At 55.8% G+C, this 26,233-nt stretch overlaps 1 protein-coding gene across 2 annotated transcripts in view; it reads left to right on the top strand.

The window, feature by feature from the left end:
• MBP (myelin basic protein) overlaps positions 1 to 26,233 on the top strand; it is a 117,163-nt gene that overhangs the window by 43,692 nt on the left and 47,238 nt on the right. The window contains exon 3 of one of the 2 annotated variants that reach the window (XM_053902853.1): positions 5,572 to 5,659. The exons of the other annotated variant lie outside the window; for it this stretch is intronic. Within the exon in view, the coding sequence (XP_053758828.1) occupies positions 5,572 to 5,659 (88 nt within the window). The remainder of the gene's footprint in view (positions 1 to 5,571; positions 5,660 to 26,233) is intronic. 2 annotated transcript variants of the gene reach the window in all.

Genomic DNA, 26,233 nt, shown 5'->3' with positions numbered 1-26,233 from the left:
AGTGACCACACAAAGCACGTCCCCCAGGTGACCGCACACACAGCATGTCCCCCAAGCACCAAATGCACACACCGCACCTTTCCCTGTAGGTGAGTACGTGACTCCTGGTCCCCTCAACAGGTCTCCTTTGAAAGTCAGTGTTTCTTTAGGAAATGCAACAAATACCCACACTTACATTGAAAGCGAAACACTTCCAACGCTAAAGTAGATTCCGTCCGGGGTTTCCATTCAGGATGGTGCCCAGAACCAGAAAAGACGAGAAACGCTGTCTGCTCAGCTTGTGTCCAACAGCACAGACAAGGGACCCGGGGCCCCTAGGATGGCAGTGCCCGGAGCAGACAGGGCCTCGCTTCTCTTCTGAACAAGGACGGGAGGGGGCCAGACACTGGGCAGGGCTTGAATGCACCTGTCCCTCAGGGGCGTCATTCAGTGAGCAGAGAACCCATTGGTTAAGAGGGGGGTTTTAATCCCACTTGGATGAAGACTGTTGAGTGAAAACATACAGACCAGAGATGCAGTAAATTGCTTAATTTATCATGAGTGTTGTATCCGTGTTGAAAAATAAGTCTCATCTGCATTTAGAAATATTTTTAGTTTTTTTTATTTGGGAGAGAGCACGTGAGTGGCGGGGAGGGACAGAGGGAGAAGGAGAGAGAGAATCTTGAGCAGGCTTCATGCTCAGCTGGGAGCCCAGTGCAAGGCTTGATCCCACGACCCCAGGATCATGACTTGAGCTGAAATCAAGAGTCAGACACTCAACTGAGCCCCCCAGGTGCCTCAGTATTTTAAAATATTTTTAGGGGCGCCTGGGTGGCTCAGTCGGTTAAGGATCCGACTTCGGTTCAGGTCACGATCTCACGGTTTGTGAGTTGCAGCCCCGCGTCGGGCTCTGTGCTGATAGCTCGGAGCCTGGAGCCTGCTTCGGATTCTGCGTCTCCCTCTTTCTCTGCCCCTCCCCTGTCCATGCTCTGTCTCTCAATAATAAACAAACGTTTAAAAAAATTTTTGTAAAAATATTGTTAAATCGGCATTTGTATTTATGAGACTTTTGCCTTATTGTGTTTACCCCTAAAATTAATGTAGAAAAGTAAGTGAATTCTTACATCGGTCACCTCTCTCATATTTAGGCTGATGGAAATGAAAATTGGTACAAATATTATGAAGGAACCATAACTGCTTGAAACACATTTAGACACGTGCACTCACAGACACGATTTGAGAATCAGGACACGTTGGGGCAGTGACACGCTGGGTCGCGGGTCTCGTCGGCACCGACCCTCTTTGTGTATCTGAGTGTTTCATGTCTGTTATTTACTTTCTTTATCGTGAAAATTCCCTTACGTTTGACCCACACCATCTTGATCGTGTGTGTTTTGCTGGTGGACGTTTCGCTTGTTGGAAGTGTGTTCTTCGTAAGGGTATATTTTATGTTCGCGGTAAAGCAACAGCATCAGGTCTCAGAAAGTAACTCTTTGTTGGGACAGAAGTCAGCGAGTAGATTTCCCAGGCCGTGCGCGTGGACTTTTCGCACAGCGTCCTGCACAGCGTGTGGAGTTATGACGCGTTATGACCGGAGGAGGTGGGTGAGGTTTGGGGTCCCGTCTGTCATCGGGACTCTGCCCCGCCTCCCCCGGTGGCCCCTTGAAGGAGCAGACGGTGCCCGTTCTGATGCTGCAGCAGGGAGGCCTGCACCGGGCACGGGCTGAGGACACCAGCTATCTCTTCACCACCACGTCCGGCCGCGCCGACCCCAGCAGCGGAGATAGGGAGGCTGTGTGGCCCTATCATCCGGCTGCGGTCACTGAGGGCAGAGCGGTTCGCTTTCAATACCGAGCTTTGACCCTGACCCCGAAGTGCCCTCATCCCTGAGACTCCAAGCCTCCCAGAAGGAAGGAGTCCTCGGTTCTAAGTAGAAGACGCTGCTGGTCGCAAGGGGCATCTTGATCTAAACGTGAAAGCGTGAGAAGATGCACCCGCGATGAAGGAGCACGGCAGCTAAATTGTGTTCGATTGATCACTTCTCCAGTGATGGGTATTGTGTGCTTGGCAAAGAACACGACATTGCTGTCAGCCTCAAGGCGCGACGTGAAACAAAGACACAAGACTGGATTCACGGCTGACGAACGGAGCTATCGAGAAGTGCTTGCCCACCCAAGTTTTACTCTCCTCTGAGTAAATAGGTAGATAGGAGAAAACGCCCATTGAGCCACCTTTGGCTTCCTCTGCCACCAAAAGCTTTGTAAATATAACAGCCAAACAGTTTTCTCTCCGGCACTTGCTGGGTGCCAGACGCTGTCGAGGTCTGGGGACAGAAGGGTTTATAAGGCAAGGTCCCTCTTGTCAAACAATTTACAGCCTGGTTGGGGGAGAGAGGAGTGAGCCTACAGGGGCAGGGGTGGGGTGGGGGGGAGCGGTGGCCAAGTCTACAGGGGAGAGGAGTTCAGACCTGCCCTTGTGGGAGGGGAAGGGTGTGGGGAGGAAGGCAGGAAGAGAGGGGGGGGAAGAAGGGGATGAGGGGGAGGGGGAGGGGGAGGAAGGCTGAGGGCAGGAGAAGGAAGCCACTAGGGGTGGGGCTGAGCCTGGTCAGGTCCTCCCTCCCGGACACTCTGACCCTCCTGGACCCTGAGGGCAGGAGGCGAGAGCCTGATCCAGGGGAGGGACAGCTTGGTTTTGTTATTGTTGGTGTCACAGAACCCGCTGTGAATGTTTATCCAGCTCCCAGAGGGCTCCTGTGTCACTGCATCCCCAACAAGGCTGCAAAGTACTTTTTTCTCAACTTTGTCAAGTCGAGAATACGTCAGGATGTTAGAAAACAGTCTCTCATTCTTGTCTTGCTTTGTATCTTTTCAATTACCAGTGAGTTTGAACACGACTGTGTGCTGTTAATAGTGATTTTATGAGACTGTTAGATCTCAGTCTGGGAAACCCCAATTTAGTGTATTAACCAGCTGGTGGGGTGCCTGGGTGGCTCAGTCGGTTAAGCGGCCGACTTCAGCTCAGGTCATGATCTCGTGGGCTGTGAGTTCCAGCCCGTCGGGCTCTGTGCTGACCGCTCAGAGCCTGGAGCCTGTTTCGGATTCTGTGTCTCCCCCTCTCTCTCTGACCCTCCCCCGTTCATGCTCTGTCTCTCTCTGTCTCAAAAATAAACGTTAAAAAAAAAAATTTAAAAAAACCCAGCTGGTAACATCAGCTTCACTGTGAAAATGAAAGCAAACTTCTCCCTCCTCCGTGTTCTGGGTGTTAATTAACAATAAGCTTTTTTTATATGTATAACATTGGACATCATTTAATTGTAGGAACCGGGTTCTAAATGTTGGCCGGTGGGATCTCACCCATCCGTCTGCCCCTGCCTTCCCTATGGGGAGTGGAGACCCCACGCCGGTGTGGGAGAGGAGACCCCATGCTGATGTAGGAGCGGGAACCCTACCCTTGTTTGGGCTAGAGCCTTCCAGAGGGACCTGGGGGCAGTGGTGGGGAGCACAGGTGTGAACTCCAGAGGGCTGGCCTCCACCTCCCCAAGGCCACGGAGGTCACCTCCAGCCTGGGCCCTCACCTCCTCTCCCACCTGCTGGCTGCCTGCCTGTGCGGCTCCCTGACTGTGAATCCATCCTGCTGAATCAGACCTTATGTTGACAGGACAGTCACTTATGGCCTCCTCACGAGAAGACTCGTATTAGGATGGGTTTTGTTGCAATGCAGACCCAAGTAGAGCCCGGAACCTGGGAAGGAGGGGGACAGAGGGGCGGGACTTCCTGGGTCAGATTAGCTGGGCATGTTGGGGTCCCAAAGGGCATCTCTCTCCCCGCCTCCTGCCCACCTGGCCCAGGGGGAGCACACTGCTGGCAGTACCCGGAGGTGACGCCGGTCCAGCCGGCCCCAGAAGCTTCTGCAGGGCTGGTGCCCAGCCTCGGGGCCACGTGCCTGCTCTCTAGACCCCCCAGAGATCTGCCAGAGCATGGGAGAAGTGGAGGGGGGAAAGCCGGGCAGGTGAGGCCCACCGGCTGTAAGACAAAGCTTGGGAACAGAGCTGGGGGAGGGGCAGCCAAGAGCCAGAGCTGAGACAGAGGGGAGGGTGTTCACTTTTTTTTTTTCAGAGTTTCCCTTTTATTTAACAAACACTCATTTTACAGTTTCTGTGCACCAGGTGTGTTGAAACACTAACAAATATTAACTTTATTAACCCCGACTACCAGCACGATAAGCAATATCAGTATTTCCTCTCTTTTATAGAAAAGGAAACTGAAGCCCAGAGAGGTTAAGTGACTTGTCCCAGGTCACACAGCCAGTAAATAAGAGCCAAGCCAGAGTATACACCCAGGCAGTATGGCTCTGGAGCCGCTGTTTCTCCTCTCTTTACGAAGAAAAGATTGTAAAATAGAGGAAAAAGTCGTAGCTGGAACCTCAGGAAATGAGAGCGGCCTGGGACAAAGTGATACAGAGCAAGGGTGGAGGCTGGAGTGCGGCCACGGGAGCCTCGAGCCACGGGGGCAGAGTCCGGGAACCAACCCTGGGCTTGTGGCCCGTGAGTCAGCAACCCCAGCTCACGGGCGCTGCTCGTAACCGGGAGAAGTGCAAACCAGGTGAATGGTCACCGGCAATGGTGGCCTTCGTGGCAATGGCTCAGGTTGGGGCTCGTGCTCTGGCCGCAGAGGCAGGTCAGGCCGCGCCGGGCGCCGTGCAGAGGCTCTTCTAAAGGAGCACAGGACAAGCTGGAAAGGCGCCCCTGACAGGGGTGGTGGGGCAGGGGGAGATGTGGCGGGGAGGGGAGAGCAGGCCCTCCTGCTGTGCTTGTCAGGGTCCTTTGCAGGGGCGTCTATGCGAGCGTTCCCGACTGACTGCAAAGAACAGAAGCTAAACCATATCTACTCTATGCCCTTAAAATCCTAAAGTCAAAAAGAATGTGCACTCTGGTGCTGCCGTTAGGGCCCCAGGAAGGAGCAGAGGGGAGGTCTCTGCCCGGCCTCCCACCAAGGCTGCCCTGCCTGGCTTCCAGGAGGCCAGAGTTGGAATTCAGGAAAGTCAGGTTTGGCATCCGTCCTTTCCTGCAACCCAGACAGCCACTGGGCCGGCTTCCGGAGCGCAGGCCGTGATGTGTAGCTGATTTATTTTATCCGAGGTGATATGCAATTTCCTTTGTGTGAAAATCTATCCCCTGGAACAAGAGAATGCTTGCAAGCCCAGGCAGAGAAAACAGGCCGGAATCCAGAATCCTCCACAGAAAACCCACCCTGAGCTAATTATCTTGCCACAAAGTTTACAAGAAGAAAAATGTATTACAACTAGCTTGTTGATAGAACACTGCATCTTTTTTTTTTTAATGTTTATTTATTTTTATTTTTGAGAGAGACAGAGCACGAGCGGGGGAGGAGCAGAGAGAGAGGGAGACACGGAATCCGCAGCAGGCTCCAGGCTCTGAGCTGTCAGCACAGCCCGATGCGGGGCTCGAACTCACTAGCCATGAGATCACGACCTGAGCTGAAGTCAGATGCTTAACCCACTGAGCCCCCCCAGACACCCAGGTGAAACACTGCATCTTAAGAAAGGGTGTTGTCTGTTTTGTTTTGTTCCCAGGATGCAGACACGAACACAGGAGAATCTAGCAAGAGGAGGAACCCCCACTACCTTTCCCGGGAGGCCTCGGAAGACAGTGACGTGTTCGGTAGGTGACACGGAACTTGTAGACGTGGCTTCGTGTGACATCTGTGTGCACGTGCACTCATCGAGGGATGGTTTTAATTTTATCGTTACATGAGTAATCCATGGCTCTGTTCTCAGTATTAAAACTGCAGACCCCCTAGAAACGTGGAGGTAAGTCCCCTTCATTAGCCACCTGCTGTCTCTTCTCCCCAACAACGTGACCGCCCTGGGGGCCCGTCCCCTTCGGGTTCTTGTGTTGTGTGCCTGTCTGTACACAGAGGCCAGAGACTTCCCACGTGTATCCTCACTATACAATATTTCTCTCATCATCTGTTTGACCAATTGGGGGTGGAAAACCTAACGGTGCCGGTGAAAAATATCTAACAGGGAAGTGAAACGGTCCCAAAGCCCAGATAGTTCAACCACAAGGAATGACTCAGGAGGCGTTGGAAAATAACTGTTTTCTATAAAAGTGTACATTTTGTGGAGCCCAGCTGACACACGTCGCCGTTATATACGTTGTTCATTTCCATTTCTGTGCCCACCCCCCGCCCTGAGAATAAACGAGTTCTCATCTGATTTTACATGGAAAAAACTCCCCTTTCCCATGTGACCACGATGCTCAGTGATGCCCCCAAGGTCACACGGCCAAGCAGATCTGTCCACACGCCTTACTGTGTTCTCTTCTCCAAGAATTCCCAAAGAGGTGGGGACAAGGGGGCAGCAGAGGACCGGCCAGGACCCTGAGGGCACAGGGTAGAGGGGAGGAGAGGAGAGCGGTTTTCTGGCTACAGAAGTAAGCTCCCCCTGCACCTGCACATCATGGCGCTCCCGGCCGACAGCCGACAGCCTCTCGCCACGTTCCCTGGCCTGGCCGCTGCTTACTGACGGAAAGGGCTTCTTTGTCGTTTGATTCTCGGGCAGGAAAAGCCACCCCAATTTATTTGTTCCTGATTTGCTTGTTCTTTTTCAAAAATCCCTTCTGTTCCTGTGATCCTGCCCTGAGTAAGCGCTCGTAATTACACAAGTCCCACTGCCCATTTCCTCGGTGTCTTAAACTGTAATGAAAACCAGCACAACCCAGAGGCTCAGGGACGGAAAAACCAGGAAGATTCGTTTAACGGAAACCAGTCAGGTACTGCCACAGGAATCAATACCCGCCTGGTTGTACGTGTTGCACGTCGATTTTCACGGGAATTGGGTGGAGGGGCATAGTCCGCTGCATTCCAGGTGGGGTCTGCAGGCCTTAGAGGCAGCTCTCGAGCGAGGCGCCCCCCACAGGTGTTCTGAATGCAGAGGGAAGGCAGTCTGCAGATTTGAAGGGAATGTCCGAGCGTCGATGATTTCGAGAATAAGTCCATCTCTGAACCTCTAACACAAAGGTTTCTCTCGACTCTCTCTCTCCTCCTGTATTCCAACTGCATGTGTATATACACACGTAAAAGAAAATGACAAAATAAAAATGTCCAAATTTAAGCTTTCTATATGATAAGAATACCTTTTGGAATGATTTGGCTAAGCTTACTTGTTTTTATTTTTTAAAGTTTATTTACTTATTTTTGAGAGAGACAGAGTGGTGGGGGGAGGGGCAGAGAGAGGGAGGGAGAGACAGAATTCCAAGCAGGCTCCACGCCGTCAGCACAGAACCCAACATGGGGCTCGAAACCACGAACTGTGAGATCATCACCTGAGCCAACACCAAGAGTCGGACACTCAACTGAGCCACCCAGGCGCCCCGAAGCTTACTTGTCTTTAAAGCAACCACCACCTTCCTCATTGTTCCCCTGGTTGTTTTCAGAACAGTGGTTCTGAAACCACTTTGGACAGTGGTCCCAGAGGGACGATTTGGACCGTGGTCCCAGAGAGACACTTTGGACAGTGGTCCCAGAGGGACACTTTGGACAATGGCTGCCTACAGTTGACGGTGAAAACCAGCAGAGATGCTGCCGTTTCAGTCATGTGACAAACTTAGATTTGTCTCCCGGTGGGAAGAATACTGACACAGGCCCCTCCGCCTCTTGTGTTTACCGTGACTTCTGGGGCCTAGAGCCCTGGAGACGCTTACGGATGTGGGGTCGACAGCCACCCTCACGTGGTCAGGAAGCAGCTCCCGAATCATCACCTCGGCACGTGCGGCTCACGCTGGACCCAGGCTGAGTCATCGCAGAGGGAAGCGCGAGGAGCCCGCCCTCCGACCTTGAGTAAGGACGGCCCAGGGGCCTCCTGGCTCCCACTGTTCTGTGCTCAGCAAGCCTGAAGACGCAGACAAGGCGGCCCCGCAGAGCGGCTGGGCCCCTGCTTTTGACTTACGAGAGTCTCCCACCCGTAACCCGTCCTGGCGCTTTCCTGAAATGCAAAGGAACCCCAGGCTTGGGGGGGCAGAGTGACAGGGGAAAGAGAAGCAAACGTGATCTTGACTCCCGGTCTTGACTGTATAATCTCAGGAAATACATATGAGAACTCATTCTAAATTACAAAGTGTCCGGGGCACCCGGAAAGCATCCGACTTCGGCTCAGGTCATGATCTCACGGTTTGTGAGTTCAAGCCCCGCCTCAGGCTCTGTGCTGACAGCTCAGAGCCTGGAGCCTCTTCAGAGTCTGTGTCTCCCTCTCTCTCTCTGCCCCTCCCCAACTTGCTCACGTGTGCTCTCTCTCTCTCTGTCTCAAAAATAAATAAGCATTAAAAAATTTTTTAAATGAATTACAAAGTGTTGTACAAATGTCACTCCAAATGAAATCGGCAGCCGTCTCCCACTTTTCCTGACTGGGAAGTAGGGTAAAAAGTACAGAAGTTTCCCAAGTACGATAAAAAGCCATGCTTTCGCGATGCCCTGTGAGCCCTGAGTCAGCGGCACCCGTTTAGCGGTAATCTCCAGGCTCCTAACGATCGTGTTGTCCACGTGTCAGAAGAATGGTCCTTATCCCTTACCTGACACGCTCCTGCAGGATGTACTCGAGGTCTCTGTGAATGTCAGGACAAAAGACTGTCGTGCCGCGGCCGGTAGGAGCCCCGCATGGAGGACGGGACTAGAGGGGCCGAGAGAGGTCTGCGCTGACCGTGGTGCAGGTGCCCTAAACTGCCGGCCTGCACGCCACACACTCAGAATCACCAAGGGCACAGTCAGCCCCCACCTCTGGGAAGGCCACGGCTGGTCATCTACACGGCGATGCACCAAAGATTTGTATTGACTTTTCCGTTTCAAGAGAAAATCCGAATGAAGGATTGCTGTTGACCTAAGTAAATAACTCATCAGAGCACACGTATAAATCCCTTTCTGTAGTGTTTTTTTATGACAGTGTGTGGTTATACTTCAGGACTGTTTGCCTAGTTACCCGAAGGGGAAGGAAACACGGTAGCCTAGGGAACCCTGTGTTGTCTGAGCTTTGGGGAACCAGGTTGTTTTGTGGTAGGCCAGGTTTTGAGCTTTTTTTGAACCACACACCCACACGCGTCATCCGTGGTCCTTGTCATCTGAAGCCCAGTCAGCAAGGAACACGTACCTCCACCCCTCCCTCCAGAGTTCACCAGCCCCAGGACTGAAACACGGGCTGGAACGATGCAGTTGCCACGAGCAGACGCCTTGGGTCTCCCTCAGTTATAGTGACAAAGGAGCAAAATCCCCAAAAGAGGGCACCCCTGCTCTTTCCAGACAACCGTGGTTCCTTCCGGACGCGACCCGCATCTCACAAGTCCAAGCGGAAGCGATGCGGCCCCAGCACGTCAGGGAGATTCGGGCGCACCTGCGCCGCGTGTCGGGGTCCCGAGAACATCGCCTGCAGGACCCCGCGCGTGGCTGAGTGCGGACCCCTGTGCAGATCCACCAGCACCTTGGTGCTTAAATGATGGAGATACAGTGAGCCGTGTTTGAGGCGAAGCCAAAGAGTAGTCCTACTAGAAACACTGAAGTGTATATACATATCTGAAGTACAGATACGTGTGTGTGTGTATTTGTGTATCTTCATGCCACAAAGCTTGAGTTGGCTCACGCACCAGGAAACAATACAACATAAAAAGCACAGAGTGGAGGTCGACTAAAGTAAGACCATGGGTCTGCCCTACAGCAGTTGCTCAAAGCTGGACTTCTCATTGAACCCGGAGATTCCCAGATGCCCAAATGGAAAGTGAGACGCAGTCCGTTTGTTTTTTTTTAATTTCTCCCATTAACGTGGGAGGAAATGCGGCCGCACCACCTGTTAGCTGTGCAATCTCTGCCCGTGTGCTCATCTTGTGTCTTGGTTCCCCCACAGGCAGGCAGGAGGGACAGCAGACGTACCCGTAGCTTAGGAACCAGCTAGGGAATGTGCACGTGTCTGACGCTCCCGTCTCCCACCGGGACCGTCAGCCCCACCGGCAGAACCAAGGCTCCTTGCCTTCCTCAAAGGATGCGCAGCTCTGTTGAGCCAGCTGTAAGAATTTCCCTCCTGTTTAAGTTGTTGTCTCAGATAACCCTGCGGTCGTCAGCAACCCTGGGGTTCTTGTCCGGCGAACGCACTGGTTAGTTGCACAGGCAAATTGAAATAAACCGGGTAACGAGCTTCCTCGTGCCCGGGCGCTGGGTGTGATGCACGCGTCCTCCTGGTGACCTCGCCTTGTGGGTCTCACGCGTGGCCCCCTCACATGCCTCCAGGGACCCGGGCGGGGTGGGGGTGTCCCTCCTGGTGGGAAGTGTCCATAAGAGCAGGACCAGGAGGAGCAACGCTGTGCCGCAGACAGAAAGATACGTTCCCTGAGTGCTTTCACGTAGCGTTAAAACAATCGTCGCTTTTTGTGGTTTCCAAGGCCTTTCCATGAGCAAAGCTCTTTGAGATGCTTTGTCGAGGAATCTTTGCGTTGAATCGATCCTGATTCGTAGATTAAGCTACAAAACTAGTAGGGTGTAGTCCTTACTGATAGAGGGTTGTCAGCTCAGTAATAGCTCTGTGCCTTCCTGGGGACCCCTCGTTAACTGTCTGTCTGGGGCGGTCCTCGGTGCCCTCTGAGAACGGCTGTTGCACCACCCACTCTTGGAACCCCGGCTGCTGGCTTTTGTTGCCACCTGTGGCTCGATGGCTGCCTGAGCCCTCTTACTCGTATGCGCACCAGGGACAGAATCCGTCCTGAGTGTGTCTTTGGGGGCAGATATAAACCGTAGAGTCAAAACCACGAGCCGAGAACTTGAAGGAACATTGGAAATCGTCTTGTCTGACCCCTCGTTGTAGAGACGAGGGCCTGACTGCCAGGACGGTTAGAGGCTCAAAGGCCACAAGGACAAGACTGTGGCTCCTGGCCCTGCTCTGAGCCCCACGGAGGGCACAATGGCTTAGCCCCGGGGGGCCCGGGGAGAACAGAGGCCACTTCCATTTCTATTTGACGGATACGTCAAAAACAGTGAGACAACGTCATACGTATTAGTCTGTGCGTTTCGGTGACTGTGATGGTACTTGTGCGTCTTGGACCCATGGACACCTGTGAAGATTTGCTGCGTCCTGGCAGCTCCCAGGCCGCCCCTTGCCCCCTCTCCCCAGCAAAGTCAATTCCCCGCTCCCCGAGCTTACCTATTTCTGGCCACGATGCCCTCCGGGGGGTGGGGAGTGGGGCAGAGCGCAGAGGCACCCGCAGTGACTGTGGGCGCTCAGGCCCCCTGGGACGTCTGCTTCTACTCGCCAGCCCCCAGCACCAGCTGCTGGACACATGGCTTGGCCACGTATCTAGGACTCTGGCCCGCAGACCTCTGGGCAGGACCCGCAGCCTCAGGCGCCTGCTGACGCCCTAACGGCGGAGCCCTGGGCGACCAAGAGGAGCCACGCTGGGTGGAGCTCACCAGGGAGGACTGCCACCCAGCGTCTCCACCAGGGTGCAGCTGCCCCTGAGTGTCTGGCCTCCCTAACGAAATGCATCACGCCTTCGAGAGTCGGTATGCGTGTGACCCTTGGGTGGGCAGTGTTTACACGTAGGTGCATGGAGGTGTGTGCGCTGTCTTCCCGGAGACAGGGACGCCTGAGGAAGGTAGTGGGCGAGCAGGACGGAATGGAGGCCGGTGCCTGGTGACCACTCACCGGTTCTGGCCGGACTCTGGGCCTCCCTGTCCTCTGCCGCTCAGACAGCAGTGTGGCCGGTGCACCTCTGCCCACAGCGCCGGGCTCTAATGCCCCCGGGACCCTGGCGGGCTTGTCTAGCTCCCGCCTGTCCATCACTGCGGTCCAAGCCACCGTTGGCACTCACCCAGGTGGTTCTGGGAGCCCCACCTGGCTCCTGCTTCTGGCCAGGCCCCGCCCTCACGCCCCTCCCTGTTCAGAGCCCGCCACCCTCCTCACAGTCTGTGGCTCCCAGTGGGCCCGGAGGCCTTCGACTGCACCTCCTGCACAGCCCTGCCTCCCTCACCCACCTGCTCTGCTCCTGAGCGCAGGGCCTTTGCACAGGCTGTGCCCTCCCTCTGTGCCCTCCTTCCCCAGACATCTGGAGGCAAGCTTCCCACCTTCCAGTCTGCACCCCCATGTCCCCTGCAGAGCAAAGACTCCTCTGACCCGCCTACTGAGAAGACAGCTGCATTGGCACGGGTGGGCTATACCAGCCCACCCTGCAGACACCAAAATCTCAGAGCTCCGTGACACGGCTTTACCGTGTCACAGCCCGGCAAGGTCAGGCAGCTGTCCTCTCAGCAGCGACTCAGAGGCCCCGGCTGCTTCCCCTGGGGCCTGGGGAGCCGGGGGTGGCTAATCGTCAGGGAGCCGGGGTTCATCCCTTCAGCCGACACTCCCCGGGCCAGAAGCAGTCACGCGGCCCCGGCACACAAGCCCGTCCCGTGGCCCCGTCTGGCCGGGACAGGGGGACACTGCCCCCTGCTGTCTGGGGTTGGGCTCGCCACGCCCGCGTGTGTTGTCGGCCTCCCCGCCACCTGTGGAAGGTGAGTCCATGTGGCGGACGCAGGGGCGTCCGTGTCCTCGCGGAGGGCCAGCCCCGTGTGGCTGAGTCCTCACCTGGCGATAACGCGGTGATCCGAGGGACACTGCCCCAGCCCGCTGCCCCCTCTTCCGCAAACTGCTCTGTTCCAAGATCCAGGCCACCCGGACTGCCCATCCTCAACCTGAGCTTTCCCCTTGCGAGAAGCTCGCCTCGTGTGCATAAGCATCGGGCGTCAGAACACGCGTGTGCACGTGTGCATGCGTGTTATGCATCAGAACATGCATGTGCATGCGTGTGTGCATAAGAGCCGCACGTCAACACGCGTGTGCGTGTGCATGCGCGTTGGCCACTTGCATGCACACTCGTGTGCACACATGTGCTTCACTGACAACGTTATCTCTGAAACTCGGGGAGTGGCTTTGGTCCTTTGAAACTGGCAGATGCCAAGACTGCCTTCATCCCAGTGTTTTCCACAGACATGGTTTGTAGTTTTGGGGCTTGCTGGTCAACCTGTTCCGTAGAAATTCCGCATGATGGTGAAACCCTGGCCACGCGGCCCCTGTGGGGAGCGGCTGCCCCCAGCTGAGCAGCTCGGTCCCACCTTCTGGTGCACCCTGCATGGCACGCCGCCCCGAGGATGCCCCCGGTGACAGCAAGGAGCCCCTGCAGACAAGGGTGTGGGGCACCGAGCGGGGCATCTCCTCATGGTCATGGCACGCCCTGCTGTCCTCGCCACTGACCTGCCCCAGCAGAGGCCAGTGTTGGCGGCTTCTTCACGGCCTTCTATGTTGGGAGACAGAACCCGTGTTTCACCTTCTAAAGAGAGCTGAGGAAGGTTTCTCCAAAGCAGGCCCGGGCTAGCACACGTTCCCAACACCTCCCCCAGCGTCTCCGCTGGTGAGGTCAGGTGAGGAGGGAGGGGGTACTGGGTCCAGAAGGAGGCTGGGAGGTGGCCGCGAGCGTCGCAAGGTCCAAGCCCAGGCCACGCTGCACCCGTGGAGGCTCACTGCAGAAGGAACGACTCTCGGGAGCACCGCGAGCTTGCTGGGCGTCCGGAGTCGCAGAGGCCTGATGGTGGCTGCCCTGTGCACTTGCCCCCACTGGCGTGGCCTTCGCCATAAAATGGGCGGCTAAGAGTCACTCGAGGCCATCAGAGCCACAATAGGACAACTGAAAGACTTCCAGAACAAAGAGGGAACACAGACCTTACAAAGGCACAAATAGCATCTGTGATGGGCTGTGGCCAGTGGACAGCACCGTGTCCCAGCCTGAGACCCGGGGACTCAGAATCCTCCGGGCCTCTGTCTATGGATCCCTTCATCTGACCCGCTGCTGTGCTCGTGGGTCTCAGGCCCCCAGTTTGAAAGCACCCGCGTGTGGCTCCCCCAATAAAAGTTACGTTTCTCGCTTCCTCTGCATACCCAGCCCGGACTCGCGGGGTGAACTCAGGAGCTGCCGTGCGGCTGTGGACTGTGTCCTCCTGACGCCTCGGCCGCCAGGAGCGCGTCCAGGGGCCGGGGACCAGCCCGCGGGCAGAGCAGTGCTCACACCCTCTCTGCCCGCCGCAGTTCGGGAGGGGGCCCTACCCTGTGGTGCTCTCCTCCTGCCGCGGGAGGGACCTGCGTGTTTCTATAGTGAATCCTCTCGGGGGTGAGCCTGCCCGCGTCCTCACTTCCGCCAAGAGCGTTACCCTGGATGGTTTTTAACTGAAGGAAGGAAGTCTTTAAAGGAAAGTAAAACACCATGCTACGTTCCAGTTTAGCAGCACCGCGGGCCGGACACGGGGCCTCGCAGCTGTCCTTCCCCAGCACACGGACTGACCCCTCTCCTGTCCACACCAGTGGCGACTGAGTCGTGCTCTGCAGGTGCATTCTGACCGGTTCTGCCCTCGGAGCTGTGATGTGCCACTTCCTAGGAAGCTGTCCGTGGTCCTTACGCCTCCCTGTCCCTCCCGCACGCGCGGGCCCAGTGGCCACAGCCTCCTAGCTCACAGCAGCTGACGGGTGAAAGTCGGGTCCTTGCTTCACCCAGACTTCCTGCTGTGTGGAATGTCACCAGGCTCCAGATCCAAAGAAACAGTCCCACGTCTGTGTGGTAGGGGACAGCTGTGATGATGGTGACAGGCGGGCTTCTAATCTAGACGATGAACACAGCTCAGTGCCAGCAAATTTGATGTTATCGTTCGGGGGGTCAGAGGTGGCTGGAGATGCCCGCGTTCGGGGGGTCAGAGGCGGCTGGAGACACGTCATGTCGCCAGCAGGTGAAATCCAGGTCAACGGATGCAGTTCGTGCACATTCTAACCGGAATGTTTCATTAGGTAGACTTTGAGTATCCGGGCCGTTTTTATTTCAGGACTTTGCAGATTATATAAAATGTGTACAGGAAGGGACCCCTGCCTTCCTCCCTGTCTCTCTAACGCCGGGGGGGGGGGTCTTACCTCTGCCTCTAGCTGAAACTTTTGTATTTCAGTGACTTCAAAAAATGATGTCTTACTGTTCAGTTTCTTTTTCTCGGAGTCTTTCTTAAGAACCAAAGACACCATGAGCGCGTGCTGTAACCGGTGGTCCCGTAACCGGAATGTGACCCTTCGTCACTGTGGCGTGCCACACGTGGAGGGACGAGGGGATGGGGCACTTGCCTCCAGATGGTAACGCTCTGTAAGGTCCTCGCAACGCTCGCTCCTCGGATTCCGGGTCATCTCGGGGCCTCAGGACAAGATTTGTCCATCATTCTGCCGGCCTGTGCGGCACCTGCCACAGCGGACTGGAATCTGTGCTCACGCTCGCCCACGCGTGCGCTGACACGCTCACACTCGCCCACGCGTGCAGAGACACGCTCACCCTTACACGTCCTCGCACACATGCACAGACACGCACTCACACGTGCATGGACACACGTGCTCACCCTCACACACACAGTAAGGGGTCTCCCGTGACCCCGAGCTGGGTCAGAGGCCCGAGGGTGGAGGTGCGCCTGTCTGCAGGCACGGGGGCAGCCGTGTGGACCGCGAGGCTCCGCGCCCAAGGAGCGAGCGCCGCTCCAGCTGTGCGGTGCAGTGTGCTGACAGAGGGCTTCCTGGGGGCCTCCCTGTAGGCGGTGGCTTGCCTGGACGGATGACTAAAGGGCTTCAGTAGAATCGGGAAGCCTGTGCTCTCAGGGCTGCTTCGCGGAGCACGGTAGTCGCCGGGGCTGTTTTTCTTGGGAACAGAGGGGCAGGATGTTTATCCCGCAGGACTTGGGGGGTCCCTTGGGCATTTCCCTCCTGAGCAGCGGGTTGTGGTTCCGGCCTTTCCAGTGGGTAGGAATCGGCCTCATCCTTCAGGGGATGCTGTCTGGTCCCCTGAGCCATTCTTGCTCTCACTGTCATTCCAACTGAGTTAGAGAAATAAAGGCCTGAGATCCTGTGGGGGTGGGGAGCCAGCTGGGGGGGAGGGGGCCACAGGAGGACAAAGAGAAAGTGTGGACACCTTGGCCCTCGGGCAGGGCGGGAGCCCCAGGGGCTGAGACGTCAGGATCACGGTCGTGTCTTCTGCACACGCCCCTTGGATTCCAGGAAATGTTCTTTCCAAGTTTGCGTGCCCGGGACGATCGGTGGCGGGCTGGTACGCTCGGAGATGTGCCTTAGAAGTATTGCACAAACCGGTATGAATCCTTCAAAGGCTGTCGCTTCTAAGCCATTCACAGAACTTGCGCTCGTCAGTGGCCACGCGGTGTGTGTAGAGCTGGGGCCCCGTCATCGAGTGCACAGTGACTCGGTAGCTGGCAGCCGGCTCCCACAAAGCTCACGAAGGGGGAAATACATAGTTTGACATTTAAAGTATAAATAGAACGCCATCTTCGCGTTTCAGAACCCTAGTTTATCTTCGAAAACGGTAACAGACTATGTGAGTCTTCAAGTCCTTATTTTTGCAACCATGTCTGTCCTCGGCCAGATCCACGAGCCAGAAGAGGAGGGCTCACTGCCAGATCGTCCCAATGAGTCAGCAGCTCCCAGGTTTCCAGACACTTCCGTGGAGCCGCGGTGCTCCGGGGACATGCAGCTTCTCGGAGTCAAGAGAGGACAAGAATGCGGGAATAGAATTGCTCGCGGAAAGCGTGTGGCCTCTGTCATCGCTGCCGTCACTGGGTTCAGGGCCTCGGCGGTGACAACGTCCACACTCTGAGAAACCTGAAACGGCGCCTGTGCCTGTGGCTGCAGGGGTGGGCTTCCTGCGGGGAGTCGAGGGTCATCAGGGGGCACCCAGTGGTGAGCACGTAGCACACCTGCAAGTGAGCAGAGACCGTGGTCGGTAGGGGCGGGGCTGGACAACAGCGCTCCCCCTTCCCTGCACACCTGAGGCCTGGCTTCCCAAAGTGAGGATGTTCAAACCACCGGGCATCACGTCCAGGTCCCCCTGGAGCTCCCCACGTGGCTTGGACCCTACACTTGCAGGAACTTCAAAGACAGAAAATAGAGCAATGTTTTCTTTGCTCAGATTTAAACGGGGGCCGGGCTGCGACGCTCTCACCACACGGCCCATATCGCCTACTGCATCCCGCGAAGGTTGTCTTCTTATTTGAAATAGGAATCACTTGTCCCACCGATCTTTATCGTGCAACGCTTTCGCCCCAGGCCGCGTCTGAATGCAGGGGTACAGCACTGAACAGAACAGCCGGGACCCTGCCCGACTGGAGATTGCTTTTGAATGGGGTTCAAATCCCGCCTCTTGCTTAATAAGTGCGTGTTTTCTGTTTTGACCTTGTTGGGCCTCGCTGTTGACATCGGTAAAACAGAGCCTATAATAGCGGCAATCTGCGGGGAGCGAAGTCAGTAACGGGCCTAATACGCCGACCTCGTAAGGACGACATTTACTTTTCCTACCTTCCCCCCCCGTATGGGCCATCCTGGCACCTCTTTGTTCCACAGCCACCTTCTCAGCCGGGGGTCCGGTCCCTGCCTGTGTCATCCTCAGGGGACAGCACTCCTGCAAGCTAAGGGTACTAGCCATTGGGACCACTTCTCGTCTGCTTCTTGTTGAGTGCGTGAGCCCCGGGAGGGGATTTGAGCAGGAGTGTGCTTCCCAGTGGAGACAAAGCCAGAGAGACACCTGTTACACTGAGATCTTTGATTCTCAGCCCACAGCATCCTTCGTACCGGCCTGGCGGTCCTGTGCGGAGGCCACAGTACAGAAGATCATTACATTTCTATCTCTGCAGTGGTTTTCAGTAATCCTGTGATTGTAAGTTTTGCTCAGAATCTGCTCCTGACGAGTAATAGATCTAATTATTTTATTGCATAGATACATCACCGTCAGTGCGCTCGCCGGCATTAGGAATTAAATACTCAACATGGTTTGGCTTCTTTCCATTGCGTGGAAAATCTGAACGCATCCCCTTTTTGGTTCTGGTGTCTCTTCTGTTTTGTTGAAAAGTTGTAGTAAAGCAACGCGAGTGAAGTGACCTCCGTCATCGCTTTCATTGTTCGCGGCTTTATTGAGATGCGATTTATAGCTCATCGAGTTCACGGAGATGGGCAGTGCTCACCATCACCGAATCCAGAAGCTTCTTGTCCCAGAGACCACACGCACCGATGGCGGTTCTCCGCCCTCTCTGCCACCTCCAGTCCCCGAACCGCTAATCCACGTTCTGTCTGTGGATCTGCACACTTCTGTCATTTCGCTCAGCGCTTTGCAGGTCTGTCCACATGGCGGGGTGTCTCGGGCTTCGCTCCTTGGGGACGCCCCCGTGCTGTCGGTCCCGTCCCGGCTGGTGGGTGTGTGGGCTGCCTCTTCATCCTGCCTAGTGTGAGCCCCGCTGCTGTTTACGGCCTCGGTGGTTAGAGGTGTTTGCTGGCTCAGGCGGACGCCTACCCGCCGTGGCTTTATTTTGTTTGCACGCCAAGCTCCAGAGGGCAGGCTGTCTGCCTCTGCTTCCACGTGGATGTCTGCCATTTGCATTTGGGTGTTTGTCGAACACCGTCCACGGCCCCCTGGAAAAGTGCATTTTCGTGTCTGATTCGCTCAATCCATGAAGATGTCCGGTGCGCAGGCAGCGCAGGGATGGAGAGACCCTAGATATTTCTTCTCTAGCCTCCGTGAACTGTTGTGGTCATTGGGTGATCACTTTCCAATGTAACTTCTCTAAGCCGACACTTCCCTGGACTAAAAGCCCACCGCTCACACCTTCCAAGATGGGTGCCTCTTCCTGTACCCAAGGAACAGGATGTGGAGTGAGCAGGTGGAGGTGGTGGGAGGAGAGGAGGTGATGGGAGCAGGGGGAGGTGGTGCGAGCAGGGGGGGAGGTGGGAGCAGGGAGAGGTGGTGGGAGCAGGGGGGAGGCGGTGTGAACGGAGGGGAGGTGATGGGAGCAGGGGGAGGTGGTGTGAGCAGGAAGAGGCAGTAGGAGCAGGGGGGAGGCAGTGTGAGCAGGGGGGAGGCGGTGTGAGCAGGGGAGAGGCGGTGTGAGCAGGGGGGGAGGCGGTGTGAGCGGGGGGGAGGTGATGGGAGCAGGGGGAGGTGTTGCGAGCAGGGGGGGAGGTGGTGGGAGCAGGGGGGGAGGTGGTGGGAGCAGGGGGGGAGGTGTTGCGAGCAGCGGGGGAGGTGTTGCGAGCAGGAGAGAGGTGTTGCGAGCAAGGGGAGGTGGTGCGAGCAGGGGGGGAGGTGGTGGGAGCAGGGGGGGAGGTGTTGCGAGCAGGGGGGGAGGTGGTGGGAGCAGGGGGGGAGGTGTTGCGAGCAGGGGAGAGGTGTTGCGAGCAGGGGGGAGGTGTTGCGAGCAAGGGGAGGTGGTGCGAGCAGGGGGGGAGGTGGTGCGAGCAGGGGGGGAGGTGGTGGGAGCAGGGGGGGAGGTGGTGGGAGCAGGGGGGGAGGTGTTGCGAGGAGGGGGGAGGTGTTGCGAGCAGGGGGGAGGTGTTGCGAGCAAGGGGAGGTGGTGCGAGCAGGGGGGGAGGTGTTGCGAGCAAGGGGAGGTGGTGCGAGCAGGGGGGGAGGTGGTGCGAGCAGGGGGGGAGGTGGTGCGAGCAGGGGGAGGAGGTGCGAGCAGGGGGAGGAGGTGCGAGCAGATGGAGGTGGTGGGATCAGGGGGAGGCGGTGCGAGCAGGGGGGAGGCGGTGCGAGCAGGGGGGAGGCGGTGCGAGCAAGGGGAGGCGTTGCGAGCAGGGAGGAGGCGTTGCGAGCAAGGGGAGGCGTTGCGAGCAGGGGGGGAGGCGGTGCGAGCAGTGGGGGAGGCGGTGCGAGCAGTGGGGGAGGCGGTGCGAGCAGGGGGGAGGCGGTGCGAGCAGGGGGGAGGCGGTGCGAGCAGTGGGGGAGGCGGTGCGAGCAGGGGGGAGGCGGTGCGAGCAGGGGGGAGGCGGTGGGATCGGGGGAGGCGGTGGGATCAGGGGGAGGCGGTGCGAGCAGTGGGGGAGGCGGTGCGAGCAGGGGGAGGCGGTGCGAGCAGGGCGAGGCGGTGTGAGATCCCGGCTCTGCCCGTTCAGGTGTGAGTGGCATCTGTGAAAACGGTATTTTAGGCAGATGTGGATGGCTCAGCTTTGACGTGTTCTGCCTTTGTTGTCCCTCGACTCTGGGACCTCGTGGAAGCAGAGGGAGAACGTAGCCCCCTCACGTGACAGCGCGACCATTGCTCAGTCCGTTACAAGACGCAGGATATTCATGCAGATCAGAAGCTTCGCATCCTGTAAACCACTTTCTGGTGAGGACTTTTCATGCACTGCATTTGAACTTGTGTGGACATACAGGCTGAGGTGACTCTGCAACCCACCCCTGCCATGCCGTGAGGGACACTGGCCTTGGGTGATGACAGCGAGCAGTGACACCCGCTCAGTGCCCGGGGGCCTGCACAGCCACCTGGCAGGTTACATCACACAGCTGTGGCTCAGATACTCAGGGACCAGGAACCGGACCCCAGAATTCACCCAAGACTGGTGGAAATGAGCACACTGTCCCTGTGATCAAAAGTTTGAATGTCACATTTGGTTCAAGGGGACTGATTCCCCGTAGAGAACTTTGTAAACACACACCCACGTAAGAGCGTAGATACGAGCTTACTTCCGTGCGGTGGAAACGCTGACTTTCTGCTTATAATTTCCTTTCGGAATTACCAACCTAGTCAAGGTTCATGGAACAAAACATGAGAGTAGATTATCATAAGCACCCCCGTGGCTACTTTAGGATTTTCATACATAAATCTTCAAAAGTACTTAGGGGATTTTTGCTGTTTCTTCAGTTGGACACCCTATGACATCGGATGGTATCTGACGATAGGATCGTGATAAACGGTCTTGAGATGGTTTCCAGAAAAGAAACTAAACCAAAAAATGTATTCGTGTGCCCTTCACTGAAACAACATATATCTAAGAAGAGTTAGAGCAGCAGGTGAGCTGAAGAGGGCTCACCTGAGGCCATCTGTGTAAATGGTATCTTGGAATGTCTTTTTCTCCCCGTGTGTCTGGCCGGACATCGCTGTTTCTTAATCTGAATAACCACGTCTCGTTGCCTGAGTTTTTAAAAGCATTCCCCTGAACATTTCTTAACCTGAAGAGTTTTCAAGTTATTTTTATCCTTCAACACTAGCAGCAGCTAACACGGGCTGGTACCAGGCTGGCACCGTGTCGGCACTTTCTCGGTGCTGGACGCTGCTTGTGAAAAGCAGACATTGTTGAAGAACCCCCGTCTCCGCGGTGCCAGACATTTGACGGCATTGTTCCTTGGCTCCCAGGGACAGAAAGTGCTGCTGAACAGATCTGCAACTGTCCCCAAGAAGAGACCTAAAAATAACTCTCTCATTTACTAAAATGTAAATGTATCGATTATTTGTTGACACTGGGAGCCGTGGGCGATGCCGTCCTGTTTCTGACCCGTCCTGGGTAAGGCGTGACCAAAGTATTCTCTGAATACTTACGAAATAGCATTAATGTTTCGAGGTGCGACGGTCAAGCTTGAAATTGTTTCAGCTGAGAGAAGGGAGGCCGGTCAAAACAGTTAAGTCACGGACCCCTGTTTCCTCTTCGTCTGGTCACAGCACACGCCCCCCGTAAGGCGGTCTGGTGCCAGTGTCCGATCTTCTCGGAAGACCAAGGACACAGTTTCTGGAACCTGTGTCTTTGGCTGAAAGCATGAGAAAGCTTGCCACTTTCCGTGCACCTGCTCTCTGCTCCCTTCAATCCGGAACACCCGCAGCTATGCAGTCAGCAAGCAAAAGTTCCAAAAAGATCTCAGAGGCTGTAGACGCTGGCAGCTCTTTCCATTTCGTCGTGAATGGTGCTTCTTCACGTCCACACTGGAGAGCTCCAAGTTTGACTTCTGTTGTGCTGTGATTCGTAGGAATGGCTCAGCTTTTACCTGGTTTCAAATAGATGAACTCCGCTGCAGTCCTCACTTCCGTTTTCTACAGGCCTTTATCGGTAATTTTTCCAAAATAAGCAGTCGTGTGTCATCTGATGAGTTAGCGAACAAACTTCAGAATTGTAAAGGAAGGAAGGGGCGCCTGGGGGCCTCAGTCGGTTAAGCGTCTGACTCTTAATTTCAGCTCAGGTTGTGATCATGGGATCCCATGGGATCATGGGATTTCAGCTCAGGTCACGGGATCGAGCCCTGTGTCGGGTTCCAAGCTGAGCGAGGAGCCTATTTAAGATTCTCTGTCTCCCTCTCTCTCTGCCCTCCTCTCTCTCTCTCTCTCCCCCCCCTTTCTCTCTAAATTAAAATTTAAAGAATTTTTAAGATAATGAATCGTAAAATAATCATCATTAATTTTACTCATTACGTTAAAACCAAATGCATTTTTATCACCACCTTATGGGTCAAGCCACAACACTTCCACAGCGCAAGGAACACCTTCCCGTGCGTCCTGGCACTGAGTGCAAAAAAAGAGTTACGTAGATTCTTGGGCTCTGGGGCTCACAGTTCGCTGACTTCTCCTGAAGTTGCGTGATGTGTAACTGTCCGTTTTGTATCCTATGGAGGCCGCATGGCTAATTAGTCCTGTTCTTAGAGCTGAAAATTAGATTATAGATGACAGGGGCCAATAAGCTTTCTCTGTAAAGGGGCAGGCGGTAAATGTTTTAGGCCAGATGGTCCGTTTGGTGCTTACTCAACTCTGTTTTTGGAGCATGGAAGCGAACACAGATGCTTTTGTCAGTAAATGAGCAAGGCCGCGTTCCAATAAAACTTTATTTATGGACACCGACATTTGAATTTTATATACTTTCCATGTGTCATGAAATACTATTTTTTTCCTTCTAAACTATTTAAGAAAGTAACAAAAAAAAATTGTCGGCTTGCAAGCTGTACAAGAAAGGAGACGGGCCAGATTTGGCCGTGGGTGTAGTTTGCAGACAACTTTTGCGTCACTGATGATGCAAATGGCCTGCTAACCAGTAAAGTCGTGATGATTTCTGCTCAGTTCAGAACAGGAATGAAGCACTGTGCCTATAGCCAGTCAGAACATTTCCTGTGCTTGAAAAACGGTCCACGAAGTAACTGACGAAGGATTCCTTCATTAAGCAAGTGCTGTATGCACACACGTGCTGGTGTGCGTGTGTCCGTGCACACAGCCGCACAGATGTCGCGTGCATGCATGCATCCATGCATGGCAGCACTCCCTTCCAGGCCCTTCCAGGCCTTTCTGGGCCCTGTGGAGGTGGGACTACAGGGAGACTGAACAGAGACGTCACACATCCGGGACAGTATGTCCGTCTAATTCCCAGGACTCGTTACGAAGCAGCGTGAAAAACCACACGATATGGTAGCAGAAAGCTCGGGTTGGCATTTCTCCTCGCTGGGTGCTGGCGGGTAAGACCGCCCAAGCATGACTGCGTCACGTGTAAAATTGGGGCGGTGACGTACGTTCTTTGTGGAGATGTGTCCGAGCGTCTGTAACCCCCAGGTCCCCTCGTGCCGGTTCTTAGAGAGGCCACTGCCACGCTTCGGAGCTGTTGGTTCCGAACCTGCCCTCCGTGCTGTGACGTGTTCTCACGCTCTTGTCCTTTCAGCCGCTGCTGTTCCCGTTTCCTTTCATCTAAGATTTCTGACACCAGCTCTTAATTCCCATGCGGATCGATTAATCCTTCAGCGGATCGATCTATTGGGTGATTCACTGAACGGCCTCCTGCCAGTGGTAACTGGGCTAAATTATTGGCCCTGGTACGGACCGAAGCCGTCGTGCGCGGGGAGGGTTTTTAAACGTTTAATTTGCTCGCCATCTTCAAGGGGGATTATCGATCACCTTACTACTCCCTGCTGTGGCTTCGAGTTTGTGTGGAAATACCCTCCAAGTGCAACAGTGTTTTATTTCAGAATCGTGTCTTTCTGTAATTGGTTCACGTGCCCTGACTCAGGGGGTCAGTTGGATGGACCCCCCCGTCCCCCTGCACCCCGCCTGGGGCCACGTCCCCTCTGTCACCAGCGCGTGCTCTGTGCCTGCCCTCACCAAGCATCAGCGTGGCTCCCAGAACCTGATGTGCACGGAGCAACCTCCCCCCACCGCCGAGAGGCCGTCCACCCCTCAGGGAACAGACGCTCCCCCGGTGAAGGTGAGGAACCTCCCCACAGTCACAGAGCCGGTCAGTGCAGCCTCCCCCCAGAGGGTCTGTTCTTTACTAATTTCTGCGTCCCTCCTGGAGAGCCCACCGGCATCCGCTCCCCCATCCCGCTCACTGACCTTCAGCCAGGACTGTTGGGAGCAGCCCTCCAGCGGTCTCTCTGTGCCTCTGGCCAGTCTCTCCAGAAGCTGGACACACTCCTGACAACAGGGCATCACTGGAGAAGGATATCCGAGCGCTTGGTCAGCCAGTGCTCAGAAACAGGAGGCCTGATGTGGAGCGAGCCTCCCTGGTCTGTCAGTTTGTCCCAAGAGATGACGTCCCTATTCTGCCCGCTGGATCAGCAGGCAGTCGGATGGACGGGAGGGTGCGGGCTGCTCGGGACCTGAGGGCAGGCCAGGCGGAGGGCAGGGGTCGGCTGCCAGAGCCGGATGGCCTGAGCCTCCTCCTGGGACCCAGGGAGAGCGTTTGGAAGTAGGGAAAGAAAGCTGGAAGGAAGATGGTCGCACAGGCCCCAAGGTCAGCGAGGCCTGCAGGACAGACAGCTTCCGCCCGAGAAGGTGGCATCCTCCGACGGGAGAGGGGCCCCCGTGGGTTCCTGAGGGTGCCCGAGAATGCACGTACACAGGGGCCTGAGCGGAGGGTGGGCGCTGGGAGGGCGTGGGAGACCGGAAGGAGCCGGTAGAGCCGGTGTGGCCCGGATCGGTTCTCCAGGCACCCCCACACTAGGAAGGGAAACAGACCTGTGTTCAAGTCACAGCATTGGCTTTCCAGCAAAAGTCCTTTAGCGGCATGGTGGCGTCAACGTGACCCGGCACACCCAATCTCCCCAGCACACGCGTGCCCATGCACACACACGCACGCACACATGTACACTCGTGCGCACGCTCGCGTGCATGCACATGCACGTGTACACATGTGCACACATGTTGCATTTACAGGCACACAAGCACATATACGCATGCACACGTCTACATGTGCACATAACACACACATGCGTGTATGTGCATGCACACACATACACACATGCATACTGTTACATGCACACACATGCACACATACATATGCTTACATGTACACATATGTGCATGTACTTACATGTGTGCACAAATGCACAGGCATGCATACTCACACGGTTACATGTATGTACATGTATGTGTACACGTGTGTGCACTTACATGCACACATGCGCGTATACACATACACACGTGTACACATACACACATGTGCACACAATGCACACTTGCACATATATGCATGTGCACACATGCACACCCATGCACACATGCATACTCTTACGTGCACGCATGCACTTACATGTACACATATGTGTGCATGCACTTAACATGCACACACTCACATGTGTGCACAAATGCACATGCATGCACACACACAAGAGGAGCAGAGGAATCAGGAGCAGCAGAAAGGCACTGTCACCAAGCTCTGCACAATGCACACACCGTTACAGGTGTTGCGTGTGCCTCCCTGCCCTCCACCTTCTCCCAGCAGGTGACTGTCTTTCCCACAGTCCTACAGAGAGGAAGTCTGAGGCAGCACCCAGATGGTACCTGCTCCAAAGGCTCCTTACAGTAGGAAGTCACCTCCCCTCCGACCTTCTTTGACCGCTGCACACGGCACTGGGAGACTCTGACAGCACAGGGGCCCCCCTGCCCCCCTGCAGTCGTCCTGCCACGTGGCCTCCGAGAAGAGACCCCTCCTCTGCTTTTGCAGCATTTTCTTCCCTTCTTAATAGTCACTGTGGCGGGGGCTGCATGCAGACTCAGCCTCGTTCCTGGTGCACGATGGCCACCGCCAGCAAAGGCCATGCACTTGGCTTTCCTGCTTTGGCCTGATGTGCACCTGCTCCCCCCAACACCGCCCCCATGGGTGCCCCTCACACACATTTGCTGTAAATGCGTGAGCATACACGCAGGGGGGTCAAGGTGTGGGGCGCGTGTTTGAGCTTTCCTCTGTGGTACTTCTTCTCCCACAAAGGAAGCAAGCACCTGTTCACATCTCCTGGCCCCCGAGGAGGACTGGGAGCAGGGGGGGGGGGGCCTGACTGCCCCGAGCCAGGACGAGGGCTCCTCGACTTGTTGACGTGCCCCGGACGGGGCTCCCGGCCCCCGAGAGACCCTGAGCCGCCCCTGGATCTCCATCTCAAGCCCGTGCCGAGTTGGCCGTCTTGAGGGTGCGCTGG

Source organism: Panthera pardus, unplaced genomic scaffold (genome assembly GCF_024362965.1).
Source record: "Panthera pardus isolate Hobbes unplaced genomic scaffold, ASM2436296v1 HiC_scaffold_15, whole genome shotgun sequence".
NCBI lineage: Eukaryota > Metazoa > Chordata > Mammalia > Carnivora > Felidae > Panthera > Panthera pardus.
Note: the sequence above shows the minus strand (reverse complement) of the source record. Positions and strands in the feature narration are given on the sequence as shown.